General features: G+C 36.5%; 1 protein-coding gene across 3 annotated transcripts in view; it reads right to left on the bottom strand.

Moving 5' to 3' along the window:
• The window catches only part of LOC126816708 (uncharacterized), a 339811-nt gene that overhangs the window by 236361 nt on the left and 85407 nt on the right, over positions 1–18043 (bottom strand). For all 3 annotated transcript variants that reach the window (XM_050543456.1, XM_050543454.2, XM_056099895.1), the window contains exons 4-5: positions 17533–17683; positions 4394–4444 (exon numbers count right to left, since the gene is read on the bottom strand). In XM_050543456.1, coding sequence (XP_050399413.1) covers positions 4394–4444; positions 17533–17683 — 202 coding nt within the window. The remainder of the gene's footprint in view (positions 1–4393; positions 4445–17532; positions 17684–18043) is intronic.

Raw genomic sequence — 18043 nt, 5'->3', positions numbered from 1 at the left:
TGAATAAAGACATTCTGGTTTAACTGCCACTCTGTTTGATCCAAAAAATGTCTGCTCAGAAAATCTGCCTGGATGTTGTCCAATCCTGGTATGTGAACAGCTGACAGATGAATTTTCCTGTATAAAGCCGAAGTCCATATTTCTCTGGCCATTAAATCTAGTTCTACAGAGTGCGTCCCGCCCATGTGATTGATGTAGACAACCACCGACTTGCTGTCGATCTGTACTTGTATGTGAAGATTGAACATCGAAGGCGCAAGGGTTAGCAAGGCAAAGTGAACTGCTTTCAATTCTAGTAGGTTTATGTGAGTCTTGGCCTCTTCTATTGTCCATCGACCTGATACTCGTGTTTGGTTCATCACTCCTCCCCACCCCTTCTTTGAAGCATCTGTTGTCAAGATGACTGTTCTGGAAAATGTATTGGTTTGCCATTCACTAGAGAGAGATTCTGAGTCCACCAACTTAATTCCAAAACTGTTTGGACTGATAACGACATGATGGCCTGATAAGAGACTTTCTGAAGAAGTGTCCTGGATTTGTCTCTTTCTAAATGACGATAATGAAGGGGGCCTTGGTAGATTGCTGGAAAAATTGACACCAATTACTCTTGCAGCTTGTTTTATTGTTGGACTTATACAGCTGAGTAGGTTGTGAATCTCCCTTAGAATCATTGTTTCTTTGTCGCGAGGTAGGGATATAATCATAAATATTGTGTTGATGTGAAAAACTAGGAACATGATTTCCTGTTTTGGGTACAGGGAAGATTTCTCTACGTTTATAACGAAGCCTGCTTTCTGAAAAATGGTGGTTGCCTCCTGAATTAGACTGTTGGAAGATTGAGAAGTCCTTGCCATCCACAGGGAATCGTCCAGATAAATTACACCCCTGTTTCGTGTTCGCAGATACGCTACTAGAGGCTTGGTGACCTTGGTGAAAATTCTGGGAGCTGATTTTAGTCGGAATGGAAGGCACAGATATTGGAATACTGAAGTAAGCATCTTTTAGATCTTAGATCTAAAGGTAATCTCCCTGTTGAATTAAACTAAAAACATTCTGAAAAGTTTCCATTTTGAAGTGTGCTGAAATTACATATTCAGTGGCTTTAGGTTTATAATTGGGCTACTCCGCCAGTTTTCTTGGGAACAAGGAACAAGGTTGACAGATATTCCCCTGTTATTGGCTGAACAGGTATGATTGCTCTTTTCTTCAAAAGGGCTTCTACTTCTAATTGGAAAATATTTGATTTTATCAAGTTCTTCGGTACAGGGGTGACCCTTGAAAAGATGGAAAACTTTTCATGATCCTGTGAGTGGCACTTGAGGTTTACATGTTTTAGTAAGATCACTGCCAAATAGTTCATCAGTGATATCTTGCGATTTCTTACACAGATCTTTATAATCTCCAGAAAATAAATGTTTGAGATTCTCTCTTCTGGCTAACGATAAAAAAAAAAAAAGATGAATGTCCAATTATAAAACTTGCATCTTCTGCCATGTTACACAGGATGGCCAACTCCTCAATAGCAGGGTTTTCTAACTTCAGGGAATTTAAACAATCTGCCAAACCTGCTACTGCATAAATTCCACTACATAAGGAGCCCTGTGAATATTGGAAAGTGTGGTCTCTTTCTTTCTGACCTCAACACATTTTCTTATAAACTCCACTGTTAATGGTAGGGACAGTGACAAACGCAGTATTATCTTTGACAGATTTAAGGAAATCAGGGTCAGCCCTAGTAAGCATAGAGGTCAGTGTGTCATAAACTGGTTTAGTGGTTTTGGTCTTTTGAAAAGCCTCAGAGAATCTGTCATTTTCCTGATCTGGAGAATCGATATCCTCCTTGACACGGGTATCAACACCATTGCGTTCATCATCATAATCACAAGAATCACGTTGACGTTGTGGCTGTCATCGTAAACATCATCGACATTGTTTTTGGAGTTAAGTTTTCTTGACTTCCCCTTCGGTGCCCAATCATCAATAAAACTATCGTTTCCAGTCCGCTTACCAAGAGCTGATTTGATTTCTTGAACAGAATTAATAATTTGTCCTATCCCCAATGCCGAATGAAGGGAAAAAATGGTTTCTTCCGACCAAACACTGGAGGCTGCCATCTTGGGCCTCGTTTCCATGGAGGAGGAAGTGACGGTACTAGTTGGTTTGCTAGAACTAAGCCATCGAATAGGCGAACCTTGAGGTACTGGATGCTCTGGATGTCCAAGACTACCCGCCTCTCTATTACGATAGGCCTTGAAATGCTGGTCTTCAGTCAAAGTAAAGGACATATTTTGTTGTTCAGCATCACACTTGTCATCCAAAACATAACAAAAAACTTCATTATCCGGAATCAGGACAGCTTTACTGTTGGCAAATGGTAGCTTGTCTGAAGTCGGCAATGCCGTCGTAGGTGACAATGTCACCGGCTTATAAAGATGACCTTTAACGTCTGCACTCAGCCACTGTATTTATTGCAGTACGAGAGTTACTGACTGAACCATATAGCTACTCTCTGTAATACAGCACAGGAAAAAGGCTGGAAACTCAGACACGTGCTGAGCTACTTGATTAAACTAAAAACGGTCCTTCTTAGCGCAGCACTAAGATAACTATGAGGGGATTAGGGGGCTACACTTTGATTTTTAAATAAGTGGTCCTATCTGCGCATGTGCTAGATACTGCATATTTAACTGGTCGTCTACAGAAGAGGATGAAGGATAATTATAGTTTCAATATCAATTTCCAAAATTACTCTTAAGTATATCAAATTTCTTTCTGGTTATCAAGAAAAGAAAATTAATTGCTGAAGGAGAACTATGGTGGACTATGGTTACCATAGCAATCTTAATAATTTGAACAGAAACAATAAGCGTTCATATGAAATATGAAAGCTTAATAATAACTTTATTCTCCAAACTACGGCCTATTGTTTTCATTTTCATATCCGTTATCGTGGATTTTTCACTTTTTCTCATATTCAGTTCAAGAGAGAGAGAGAGAAATGGGGTTTAATGTCCACTCGACACAAACCAGGTCATTTCAGGACTAACATATGGTTTAATTTTATTTCAATAATTCGCTTGCGCATAGGGGTCTTTAGCAGTGGGAGGAAAACGGAGGACCCGGAGAAAACCCACAAGGTTGGACAGGCGACCCTACTCCTTGTCACGTACAACCGGGGAATCTCGAAACCATGCCAGTTGACTCAATGACAGGTCGTATGATACAGCACGCACGTGCTAACCATTCGACCATCCCCCCCCCCCCCCTATATTCAGTTCAAAATGGTGAACATCAGTTGACCAAAATCAAAATTCTGATCCGATAAAGTTTTAGACATTCCTTCAAGGATTCAAAAAATGTAACTCCCATGTCTGTAAATAAAATATTGCAAAACCCATATGGATTTTTCACGTTTCAAGATGGTGGCACTTCCGGTTCAACGGACAGACTTCATATACTAATGTCCAAAAGAAAGTATACACTGTGCATTTTGTGCTGCATCAACCAAAGTCGGTTTTCCATGGTATACGCCAGTATACGGTATTTGGGTAGAATGTCAATTTGTTTCACATTTTTATTTTGCTTGGAAATGTTGAGTTTGGACGCAAGAGACAAACTCAGTAATGCTTTATCAAATGTTTTTAATCTAAACAAAACTTAGTCATACTTTTAGTGTGTATACTTTGTTTTGGACATCAGTATATTTTGTGTACCCATCAGAACTTTCTTAGCTAGTACAGAAAAAAAATTTCAAGGCAATCTGACCTATATTTCGTTGATTTTTTTGAAAATTTAGATCCTTAATTTCCGCAAGGGGAGATAATTTAGAAAATTTCTAATGACTTCTTTCAATAATCTTAACAGAAGCAATAAGCTTTAATATGAACTATGAAAGCTTAATAATCTTACCGAAACCAATAGTGTTTCACACAAGCTATGCAGTGTGAAACCCTAAATAATTCAACAGTAAATAATATAAAATTTTATTAAAATAGTAGCCATAGTCAACAATAAGCAGGGGAGATACGGTGGCTAAGTGGGTAAGAGGCTGACTTGCTAGCCTGGAGATCACGTGTTTGATCCCTGCATTGGCCGAGAAAGTTCATCAGGATTTTCAGATGTGGTTTCCCCTTGTTAGTGGTGCAAGACGGAGGGCCTGACAAGGACAGCTGTCTTGTCGTTCAAATAACATTGGGTGTATACATTGGGTTGCACGTAAAAGATCCTTTGGCAGTTGGAATTTTATATAAGAGTAGGCCATAGTGCGGCTGCCCGGGCAAAATTTCCCTCATAGCACACTGCATGCCCGACTTCATTATCCCAGTATAGGAGCAGAACAGTAGGGCGTTAAACCCCATTTCATTTCAACAATAGGCAACAAATAATAACAAACCTTTTTTAGCTTTTAGAAATTCAGGTTTTTCATGGCTGTAAGAAAATTTTTCTGCAAAAAAAATAGAGTACAAATATTTAGACATATGGTAGATGAACATGTTAAATAAATAAAAGAGATATGTTTGGTTGAGACACCCAGAACAAGAATAAAATTATGCAAGAAAAACAGAGAGCATAAGTAATACAAAAGATATACTTGATAATAATTACAGATAGCCCATGCTTTAACATCATCAGGTTTTCTGTAACAAGTACAATATTCGACACTCCTGAAAATAAGGGTCAAATTGGACTTGCTTATAAACACTGAGCCGTCGATTCGGTCTAGATGATTGCAGTTATGAGATAATTTTGACCAAGAAGCAACCATATTAATTCAAAGACTAATCATTACACACAGAAATCAACTACGGTATTTCTGTTATAGGGTCATTAAACCCATATTTTGGGTAGAAGTAAACACTCATAGTTGAAATAATTTTAGTCCAAATATCGTCACTGTGAAAGAAAAAGCACTCTTGAATATGCTCTATACGTTAACAAAAGGTATAGATTGTATCCACCCTTAGTGCATGTTTCGCTTAACAGTGAAAGGTGAAGTTTTCAATTTTCGATCCCTTTGTTTTCCTACTCCTGATATGTTGGACTGTTGCGCAATGGTTTCATATACAAGACTACCGATTAGACTCTCTGTAGAAGATGTTCCCCAAAAAATATTACGTTGACTTTTCGAGAAAAAGACCCCTAAACATGCTCCAAATCGTAAAAATACGCCGTTTTCAATTTTCGATCTCTTTTATCGGCTACCCATGAAAATTAGAAAAATGCACTACCCATTAGACTCTTGATTGAGAAAGTGTGAAAAAAATCGTTGGCGGGGTTTCCGAGAAACATGCGTTTAAACTTGATCGAAATCGTAAATAACCTTACTTTTCAAAGTCCCATAATTTTTTTAGTTTTCAATAGAAACTTGTCGCTATATTACCATCTTGTAGATAATTCATGTCGCTGTCAAACGCCATAATACGTTAACTACTCAGTAAACAACCAATCGCATTTTGAGCACAGGCACCTAATTTTCAGAATTTATTGACCACTTCCGGTGATTAGAGGATTTTCATCTATAAACTAAGGGCTGGAGTAGACCTTTGTCTTCATATTCTTGAAGTTTCAGAAAAATCATAGGCGCCGTTTTAAAAAAATAAGAAATCTACGATTTGACCAAAATGCGAAAAAAAGTGAAAAATAAAAGTTAACATTTCAGAACAAAACATATATTGTTGGAATCGGATTGATGTCAGCTATCCAAAAATATAAGTCAAATTTCAAAATTTCCAAAAATAACAATTTTATAAAATTTTGAAAATTTTCCAATTTTCACCAAAAAAATGTGAGCGACAAAATTTCTAAACTCAACGTTTTTGAACTGTTATCTGCTCAGAAATGTCTCCAGCTATACAAAAATGTAAATATCAGAAAAATCAGTTAAGAATTAACAGAGTTATGTCCAGTAATAACTTAGTAAAAACTATAGCCTTTCACCGAAGGTGAAAGCCTAACAAGAATAATCTTAGTAATAACAATAGTCTTTCACCGAAGGTGAAAGCATAACTAGACTTGCTTGCAAGACTGAAAGCTTTCACCGTAGCCAAGGCGTCACACGGTCGCCAGATGTATGACAAAGACTATCCCCACCACTCACCACCCAAAAAAACACACACTTGCATAACTCAGATATTGACATGTTCTTTCAATCTGCATTACGATAGAAGGGAATTGAAAAATAAAGTTGGACAATTCACATCATAATAATCCTAGATCGGTAGAATTGGGCAGACGCCGGCAATCCGAATATGTAATCGAAAACTCAAAATTCCAAGAAATAACAATTTTTGTAAATTTTCAAATTCTCAAGAAAAAATCAGAACGACATGATATCTCAATTCGGCCGTTATCGCATTTGCAATATCCCCAGCTGTACAAAAATATAACTTTTTGGAAAATCGGTTGGGAATTGACATAATATTTACGTCACTTCGGGTCTGTTCATAACTTTCGCGATAGTTATAAGTACTAACTGTTTAAAACATGTGAAAATCGATATTCAGAACTATACCAGTTTACCTGTCACAGTTTCAAAGATCTTCACGAATTAGAAAAGGAATAAACAAAACAGTTTTCCGAATGGCAAAAAAAATGAATCTTAGGTCTAAGATAACTATTAAAACCTGAAACATACTTACCAGCATTAGTTTTTCATTTTTGATGAGAAGAAGGCGATTTCCTTCTAAATAGCCGCGGCGGAGAGCTTTATTTTCAATGGTATCAAGTGTTGGCGTCATGTAGACAAATGAACTCGCACATAAATTCTATGACAAAATTTTATTTTCTGAAATAACTTATTTTCACCCTAGAAGCATCAATTCCATATTTTGGTTGACAGTAAAACACCCTTAGATCAAATGTTGCCAGTTTGAAAAAAAAAGGTCTCTATATATGCTCTATATAGGTAGTCTCATAGACAAAAATATTGATTAGACTCTCTATAGAAGAAGTTCACCCAAAAATATTAGATTGCCTTTTTGAGAAAAATACCTCTAAACATGCCCGTACAGCGACGCTAGTCTACTCTTATATAGAATTTCAACTGCCAAGGTATCTTTTACGTTCACACCAATGTGTACATGGGACCTCGGAATCACTTCATGTCAGCTACTAAAATATGTAACTGGTTCAAAAATTGATTGAATATTCAATGAATTATCACCAATATCATGGTTTCGTGCACGTTAAAGATTTGACGTCACTAACATGTAAATACTTGATAATAATTACAGATAGCCCATGTTTAAACATCATCGAGGTATCTGTAACAAGTACTATATTCGATACTACTGCAATAAAATGTCAACTTGGACTTGCTTATAAACAGATTGAGCTGCCGATTCGGTCAAGATGATTACGGTTATTAGATAATTTTGACAAAGAACCAACCATATTAATTCAAGGTCTAATTATTACACACAAATCAACTATTTCTGTCATAGGGTCATTAAACCCATATTTTGGCGAGACGTAAACACTCATAGTTGAAATAATTTTAGTTTAAATATCATCACTGTGAAAGAAAAAGCCATCTTGAATATGCTCTATACGTTGACAAAACGTACAGGTTGTATCCACCCTTACTGCACGTTTCGTTTAACAATGAAAGGTGCCGTTTTCAATTTTTGATCCCTTTGTTCTCCTACTCCTGATATTTGGGACTGTTGTACAATGGTTTCATACATAAGACTACCGATAAGACTCTCCGTAGAAGAAGTTCCAAAAAAAATATTATGTTGACATTTCGAGAAAAAGACCTCTAAAAATGCTCCAAATCGTAAAAATACGACGATCTCGATTTTCGATTCAAAAAATGATACAATGGTTTCACACAACAGACTACCCATTAAACTCTCAATTGAGAAAGTTTTTAAAAAATTGTTGACGGCGTTTCCGAGAAAATGGCATCTAAATTTGCTCGAAATCATTTCCTTCAATTACATAGTTTCGATTGCTGATGTCTATCCGATTCGAGCGATGTAATATTATTTTGTAAATTGTTTAAATTCCCTTCTTTTGAAATGCGCATACAAAGAATATATGAGTTACTCGGGTGGTAATTAATCTGTTTAACATTTAACCTCAGGTCCTCTTATCTTGTTTGTTGACTATTTAGACTCGAATAACTAGACACTAATATGGATTCCGACACAATGCGCTTCCTGCCTAACACTGCAGTTCATAATATTAATAATTTTCGTATATTTTGATTTTTGACCTAGGACATTTTGTACAAATGACTATTTGTCAATTAACCACTTGGATTGGCCTTTACGTGTGAATATCGCCGTGACCTTGACTTTGACTTCAAATTTCCCATCAAGTTTTGAGCCTTTCCATTTATGTGTGTCATGGCCATAATTCTTGCTGTATTATCCAGGCCATTTCCTGGCATTTTGAGTTTCCTTCAATTACATAAGATCATGTTGTGAATTGTTCAACTTTATTTTTCAGTTCCCTTCTCTTGAAATGCCCACACAAAGAACATGTAAATATCTGGGTAATGCATGTATGTGTCGAGTGTGTGTGTTGGGCAAGTCTTTGTCTTGCGTCCGCTCGCGGTGTAACGTTTTACGCAAAGTGAAAGCCTTCATCATTGCGCGCAATAGACTATTGTTATTACTAAGATTAATATTATCATTTTATTTTTTTTTGGGGGGGGGGGGGGTCTATTTCTCAGCAACTATAAGAGATAGAGGTCTGAAGTTTTATTTTCCGTCGGAAAAATGGGTGGTGGTTAGTGCTTAAATGTAAAACGAAATTTGTGCGCATAGCGGAAATGCGTTAATTCTTTAACATGCACGAAAATTGGCCATAACTCTGTTAATTCTTAACCGATTTTTCTCAGCAACTATAAGAGATAGAGGTCTGAAGTTTGATTTTCTGTCGGAAAAATGGGTGGTGGTTAGTGCTTAAATGTAAAACGAAATTTGTGCGTATAGCGGAAATGCGTTAATTCTTTATCGCGAAAGTTATGAACAGACCCGAAGTGACGTAAATATTATGTCAATTCCCAACCGATTTTCCAAAAAGTTATATTTTTGTACAGCTGGGGATATTGCAAATGCGATAACGGCCGAATTGAGATATCATGTCGTTCTGATTTTTTCTTGAGAATTTGAAAATTTACAAAAATTGTTATTTCTTGGAATTTTGAGTTTTCGATTACATATTCGGATTACCGGCGTCTGCCCAATTCTACCGATCTAGGATTATTATGATGTGAATTGTCCAACTTTATTTTTCAATTCCCTTCTATCGTAATGCAGATTGAAAGAACATGTCAATATCTGAGTTATGCAAGTGTGTGTTTTTTTGGGTGGTGAGTGGTGGGGATAGTCTTTGTCATACATCTGGCGACCGTGTGACGCCTTGGCTACGGTGAAAGCTTTCAGTCTTGCAAGCAAGTCTAGTTATGCTTTCACCTTCGGTGAAAGACTATTGTTATTACTAAGATTATTCTTGTTAGGCTTTCACCTTCGGTGAAAGGCTATAGTTTTTACTAAGTTATTACTGGACATAACTCTGTTAATTCTTAACTGATTTTTCTGATATTTACATTTTTGTATAGCTGGAGACATTTCTGAGCAGATAACAGTTCAAAAACGTTGAGTTTAGAAATTTTGTCGCTCACATTTTTTTGGTGAAAATTGGAAAGGCTATAGTTATTACTAAGTTATTACTGGCCATAACTCTGTTAATTCTTAACCGATTTTTCTGATATTTACATTTTTGGATAGCTGAGACATTTCTGAGCAGTTAAAAAATGTCGAGTTTAGAAACTTTGTTGCTCTCATTTTTTTTGGTGAAAATTGGAAAATTTTTAAAATTTTCTAAAATGGTTATTTTTTTTAATTTTGAAATTTGACATATATTTTGGGATAGCTGACATCAATCCAATTCCAACAATATAAGTTTCATTCTAAAATGTTAACTTTGATTTTTCACTTTTTTTTTGCATTTTGGTCAAATCGTAGAGTTCTTATTTTTTTAAAACGGCGGCTATGATTTTTCTGAAACTTCAGGAATATAAAGACAAAGGTCTACTCCAGCCCGTAGACTATAGATGAAAATCCTCTAATCACTGGAAGTGGTCAATAAAAGTATCCAAACTCTGACAAAATTCTGAAAAATAGGTGCCTGTGCGCAAAATGCGATGTATCAATTGCTTGTTTACCGAGTAGTAAACGTATTATGTCGTTTGACAGTCACGTGAATTATCTACAAGAAGGTACTATAGCGACAAGTTTCTATTGAAAACTAAAAAAAATTATGGGACTTTGAAAAGTAAGGTTATTTATGATTTCGATCAAGTTTAAAAGCATGTTTCTCGGAAACGCCGCCAACGATTTTTTCCAAACTTTCTCAATTGAGAGTCTAATGGGTAGTGCATTGTGTGAAACCAATGTACAATTTTTCTAATTTTCATGGGTAGCCGAAAAAAGAGATCGAAAATTGAAAACGGCGTATTTTTACGATTTGGAGCCCGTTTAGGGGTCTTTTTCTCGAAAAGTCAATGTAATATTTTTTTGGAACGTCTTCCACAGAGAGCCTAATCGTTAGTCTTATGTATGAAACCATTGTACAACAGTCCCAAATATCAGGAGTAGGAGAACAAAGGGATCAAAAATTGAAAACGGCACCTTTCATTGTTAAACGAAACGTGCAGTAAGGGTGGATACAACCTGTACGTTTTGTCAACGTATAGAGCATATTCAAGATGGCTTTTTCTTTCACAGTGACGATATTTAAACTAAAATTATTTCAACTATGAGTGTTTACGTCTCGCCAAAATATGGGTTTAATGACCCTATGACAGAAATAGTTGATTTGTGTGTAATAATTAGACCTTGAATTAATATGGTTGGTTCTTTGTCAAAATTATCTAATAACCGTAATCATCTTGACCGAATCGGCGGCTCAATCTGTTTATAAGCAAGTCCAAGTTGACATTTGTTTGCAGTAGTATCGAATATAGTACTTGTTACAGATACCTCGATGATGTTTAAACATGGGCTATCTGTAATTATTATCAAGTATTTACATGTTAGTGACGTCAAATCTTTAACGTGCACGAAACCATGATATTGGTGATAATTCATTGAATATTCAATCAATTTTTGAACCAGTTACATATTTTAGTAGCTGACATTAATGCGATTCCGAAGTCCCGTGTACACAGTGGCGTGACCGTAAAAGATACCTTGGCAGTTGAAATTGTATATAAAAGTAAAGAGTGCTTTTTCTTTCACAGTGACGATATTTGAACTAAAATTATTTCAACTATGAGTATTAACTTCTACCCAAAATATGAATTTAATGACCCTATAACAGAAATATTTGATTTCTGTGTGTAATAATTAGTCTTTGAATTAATATGGTTGCTTCTTTGTCAAAATTATCTCATAACCGCAATCATCTAGACCGAATCGACGGCTCACGGTGTTTATAATGAAGTCCAATTTGATACATATTTGCAGTAGTATCGAATATTGTACTTGTTACAGAAAACCTGATGATGTTTAAGCGTGGGTTCTCTATAATTATTATCAAATATTTATATGGTAGCGACGTCAAATCTTTAACGTGCACGAAACCAGAAATTTGGAGATAATTCATTGAATATTCAATCAATTTTTGAACCAGTTACATATTTTAGTAGCTGACATGAATGTGATTCCGAAGTCCTGTGTACACATTGGCATGACCGTAAAAGATACCTTGGGAGTTGAAATTGTATATAAAAGTAGACTAGTGCCGCTGTACTCGTACTCCGTCCAAATTGACTGAGCTCTGTCCATTCGAAGCTACCCAACTCACAAAAGTAAGTTTTCAGAAAAAGCAAGTCAAAGATTTGGTATGTTCCAAAACAAAATCCCATAGCAGCCAGGCCATTTATTTTTGTTTTGTCGTTGAATATATCTTTCCATGGGTTTTCAGGGGTGCCGAAGACTAAAATCGAAGTAAAAATTTGATCCGACGATTTCCGCCATTTATTTGCTATTTTGTCGTTTAATATTTTTTCTATTTAGGAGAGAGAGAGAGAAATGGGGTTTAACGTCCACTCGACACAAACTGGGTCATTTCGGGACTAACATATGGTTTAATTTTATTTACATAATTCGCTTGCCCGTAGGGGTCTTTAGCAGTGGGAGGAAACCGGAGGACCCGGAGAAAACCCACGAGGTTGGACAGGCGACCCTACTCCTTGCCACGTACAACCGGGGATTCGAAACCACGCCAGTCATCTCAATGACAGACTTTATGATACAGCGCGCGCACGCTAACCATTCAGCCATCCAACCCCCCTTTCTATTTAGGATTTCAAGGGTTCTGACGAAGAAAATCATAGTAAATGCACTCCTTTTGTGACGAAAATCCATAACACATGTGGCATATTCATATGATAGTGTTATACTGAAGAATAATCTATACAATAGTAGTCTGTTTTGTATATTATAACTTTGGTGAGATTAACAGTTAATCTCATCAATTAATTAGCACCCTAGTGCCAGCTAGTGGTCAGGAGATTAAGATTGTTGATTGGATAATTATCAAAGATGCCGGCACAGCTGTACGCGTGTTCATCTAACACGTGAATTAAAATAAGATTTTGCGTGTATGATAGGTCTATTATTATTTTCAGGTACCGTAACGGTATCAAAATATGAGTCCCTATAGAAATGTCAATTTCATAGTCAAGAAATACTTATGTTCACTTTCGTGCATTCTGGCTTTGATGTAATTAAACAATGGCAGACTCGAGAATCTCCGCAATTCGGCTCGTTGGTTGTTCTCATTTTTTCGACCCATGTTGATAAGAGGATTTTAAACAATAATATCCAAGATGCATTCCTTACTTTGCATGCCGTATGAAGAAGCGACAGTAATAGTCCAGGCAAGATAGCAAAAGTGTGGGCAGTTGCTGCAATAGAAATGCCGACCACGGTTTATGGTCAGTTTAGACGTATATTATGACCCAAAAAAAGTCCCAGTCCGAAATCCGTGCCCAAATGGGTCAAATTGGCCAAAATCCAAAATGGCCACCGCTTTTGGCTTGTAAATTCCAATTTTCACCCAATTATCACAATATGATCGAGTTTGGTATCAAAATATGCGTTTTCGGGGTAACTGAATCCATTTCCATAAACATTTTTGTGATAAGTGTTACCGCTGAGTCAATAATGGGGGTTATTCAAGATGGTGGTCAGTTTTGGCGGGAAAATTCAAATTTTACTTAAGGATCAAGTTTGGTGTCAAAATATATGTTTTCGAGGTAGCTGAATCTATTTTTGTACATATTTTAGTGATTAAGTGATTCCATGTGTCAATATAGGAGAAATTCCAATTTGGGATTTAGATTTCCGATTAGGGATTGGAGATTAATGATACTCCTACCTTAGATCTAATACAATGACTTTCATCCAGTATCAACTAAATTTCATTTGGAGTGTCTTCCAGTTCACTGCTGTAGCGGCATAGACGTATGTCGACTGGGGCCACTGTCAGGTCACTGCAGAAGCTGGTCGTGCCTTTTGAAACACGTGGCACAAAATGATTCAGATGTTGAGACACAGATGGATACAGTATCGCCTGTTTGTCAGATATGCAGTGAACCATTTAATAATGAATAACCCATAGTTATTGGTCAATGTTTTAAGGTTAATGAAGTGGAGGAGTCTGTATCAAGGTCTAGAGGGTCCGCGGTGCCAAAATTCATTTTTGCGGACCGTTGTCTTTTACATGGTCTGTAGGAAAGACTAGTAGACGGTCCATTACAACCTGCGGTGACCGCTGTTACAACAGTAAACAGTAAAACTAGCAATGCCTATTTTTGGACAAGCCAAGACAGGACAAATGACGACTGGACATTAATCTAGTTGTATTTAATAAATCAGCATTGAGGCTGGTGTCCCTAAATAGATGACACTTATTAATTACTTGCACATCTAACTTGTTTATAAAACATCTAGCAGTGAAATTGTTCTTCACTCTGTGTAACCTAAGCAAAAAATCTAATTGCAGAGGCATGCTAGCCAGGAAGTCAACTGCCTACCCTGCCCTCATAAATGCAAAAACAAAAGAAACTCGAATCCGATGAGATTTTCTAACAAGGTATATGGGAGGGAGCGGGGTGGCTATGTGCCCTCTCTTCCGAAAATGTGCCATCAAATATTGTGCCCCCTTTTTCTGCTGCCCTTCCCTTGTTCCAACTAACTCCAGAGATACTCCAATGTCCTTTTTCGATTGATGATGTAAGGGCCCCATACAAGCTCAATCAGACCATGATTTCCACGGATGACTTCCAGAATAGATTTCACAGACGGATTAATAGTTCCATAATATTCAGAATCAACTAATTTGTCTTAGTTTTATTTATTTATTTAAATGAATTTAGGAAAATTGCAACACGGGCGACGGGAACGTTTTTGCCGGTTCGCATACTCAGGGCCAATACGCTAACTGTCACAACGAACTCTAATGACATTTAATCTGTAACCAGTAACTTCCTTAGCCTGGCTTAAAGTGTATTTTGATCGTCGTCTCGTTCTTGGGGTTGTCAGTCTACTTTCAATTCTACCTCCCTACCCCTATCCTCATTAGAGAACAATCGAATGAAACTTGGCAGGTACCCTTTGTAAGGAATACCAGTCCCTTTTGGTGCTTGTTTTTCTTTATTCACAGGTCGTTTAGTTCTGTAGCTAACTATGTTCATGTTCGGATCTTTGTGACTTAATCATAATCCCTTAACCAAGTGTCAATGTATGGTATGTCATGATATATACGTCAAATCGCTTCTACCATGTGCCACAGAACTCAAATTATCCCGATCCTACCCCCTCCCCCCTAAAGTGCCCTAACTTTGGTCTGCCTACCATGACTTAGTCATGACTTTACGTAAGTTTTATTCTGTCCTAAATTCTCTGCCATTGAAATTGGTATCTCCGCTCGTTATTGAACGTAAGCCAGGGATCTTAATCGGCTCATTATTGTTGGCCTCCAATACCGTTATCTTTCCGTCATTTTGGGAATGATGATGGGCAGTTCACTACATACATTATCTGACAAACAGGCGATATTGTATCCATCTGTGTCTCAACATTTGAATCATTTTGTGAAATAAATTCGCCACATGCTTCAATTGGTTTGGCCATCTTGGCTCAATTTTCGAGGTTGGTGATTGAAATCGGACACGCCCACGACACTGCGTCCACAGTGGGCTGAGAGCGACCCATTTCGTCATGCCTGCTACGCTGCTTCCATAGTAAGCAGTGGTCGACCAGAGCGTCTAAATGAAATTTAGTTGATGGTTGATGAATGCCATCGTATTATATCTGAGGCGGACTCGACCACCCATAATCCCCAAATCTCCAATGGGATTTCCACATATTTTGACCCAGGGGAACCAGTTAAATTACCAAGATGACAAAGTGTGTCGAAAATGAGATCAGCTGCCTCCAAAACATATATTTTGACACCAAATGTGGTAATTTTGTAAAATTCGAATTTTCCCGCCAAAACTAACCGCCATCTGGAATTATTTCCCAATATTGACTCCGCGGTATAACAAATCACCAAATGTGTATGGAAATAGATCCAGCTACCCCGAAAGGATATATTTTGATACTAAACTCGATCATATTATGGTAAGTGGATAAAAATTGGCATTTTACAGTCAAAACCCGTGGCCATTTTGGATTTTTGCCAATTTGACCCATTTGGGCACGGATTTCGGACTGGGACTTTTTTTTGGTGATAATATACGTCTAGACCGACCATAAAACGTGGTCGGCATTTCTATTGCAGCAACTGCCCGGAATGGTGCGAAATTGAGTTAAAATGCCTGGACTATAAAGAGAATTCATCTATCAATAAAATTCTCTTCGAAAAGAAAATTATTGGCCAATTTGATTATTTCCATTTAAGGCCTATAAATTATTTTTTTAAAGATAATATGAGATATCAAATAATCACCACTTGGATTAATTATTTGGGGTAAATAAGGAGTTGGTTTGTTCTCATTTTCCCAGCAGATTAACCCCACTAATTAAGCGGATTAGGGATAAGCTATAGATTAGTGAGTTATACTCTGTTTTAATTATTGCATGAACAGTTCAATTTTACCTATGAAATGTGTGAACTCTAAATCACAGTCTGATTTTTCGTTCATATGTCAGTTTAATTTTATACTGTGTATTAAATATTCCAAAATGGCTAATGCACAGGTAAATGTTAGGTTCATTCCAAACTCGAGAGGTACTCGAAGCCTAGTTTATGATAATTATAAGTTTAGTGTTAAGACAAGAAGAAGAGCCCCCATTAACTGTAGGTGTACTGTTCGTGAATGCCCTGCTACTTGGAATACCACAGAAACATCCATAATCATCAAGCTGATCCAACCAAATTAAAAGTTGACATGTTTTTATCAGCAATGAAAGAATCGGTTCAAGCAGATTCTAAGCCAATTCCAGCAGTTTATCAAGAAGACTTTATATGAATATGTAAATTCGATATCACATTTAGTCGGATTTTAAATATACATGTACAATACTAAATTTGTTAATAAATATATATGTACATGCTAAATTTGTTAATAAAAAAAACTTTTATGTAAAGTGGTTAATATTGATATGAAAAAGACTATAGTTTTAACACCATTGTTACCCTAATTAGTACTGGTCCAATGATTTTACCTGGAAAACAATAGCTGCTGGGAAAGTGAGAACACCCCAAGGAGTTGTCGACGGCTTTATCATTGACCCGTGACAGTTGATTAGTATTACTCAATGACACCCACCCGCATGTCAATTAATTTAGATAATCAGCCACTTGGTTTGGATTAACACTCAACGGCAATCTATATATACGATCAGAATTAATTTTTTTCTGTCACTTATCAGAGTGAATCGCATGTAGGTACCCAAAAACATTATTGCCAAAACCAAAAATTTATCGCCCGCTCAAGTCAGCCACGTAACCATAATGCTATTCACTCGGTGTCTGGGCCAAAAAGCAAACAAGTTGTGTAGACAGCATAGCAACAAGCGGAGGAGGTTTATATTTGTTAGGGGTTTTAAAACTCGATTGTATCCGTTCAAAATCAATTTATCGACATTAATTTGATCATATTTGTAAACTAGAGATTCTCCGCTTTACAACGATGCCAATTATTATGCAAGAGGAATCACCGGTTGTCCCGCAGCGAGCGAAGAAAAATAACTAATTTCGCCGAGAATTTTAAGAAATAGGACATATTTAAGAATACGGTACTCTTACAAAACGTTCAAATAAAGGTGTTCTAAAATCTTTTATTGCTATTTTGATCTTTTGTGTCGATAGATAGTATATTTATACTCATTTTTGTGAAAATCTCAATTTCAATCAAAATCAATATTTTCACTTATTTTGTCTCTAGTCCAAAATTAGATTTTGCGTATTCCGACTCACTTTGATATACATGGTCACATATATTGACCTTAAGTTAAAATGTCATTGTGTTTGAAAATGATGAGGATGTTGTTAGCTATATACCTGGTTTTATGAAAGATGGAGTAAGACTTTTCTTTTCTTGTAGATTTTGTGATGATCGTTTTAAATAACCCTTATCACTGTTACTAAGATAACTTTTATTATAAAATCTACCAAAATTCACTTCAGTTTTTCTTTCTAATGATCTATTATCCTGAAAGTATATAATCAGTATTAAATCTTATGTAGGCTATCGTCCATTAATAATCACATCAACATCAAATTATTGACTCAAATAGCATGATATGTTATTCATTCCTGAGTATCAACCACTGAACCTTGCATTGACATCTTAGCCTGTACATTACTCATACGTTAGGTAATGCCAACTCTCTTTGAAGTATATTTTCAAGACAGTTTGCATTTGTTTCCAATCGATGATTATGTATTTAGGATTGCGACCATCTGTGAAAAATATCTTTACATGAAAATCAACAGTCCATCTGTTCAGAGACAATTTGTATATCTGGGATGATAAGAGAATATAGATAATAGTGAATAAGATTAATTATAG

The sequence above is a fragment of the Patella vulgata genome, chromosome 3 (genome assembly GCF_932274485.2).
Source record: "Patella vulgata chromosome 3, xgPatVulg1.2, whole genome shotgun sequence".
Taxonomy (NCBI): Eukaryota; Metazoa; Mollusca; class Gastropoda; family Patellidae; genus Patella; species Patella vulgata.
This window is presented reverse-complemented; position numbering and strand designations above follow the sequence as displayed.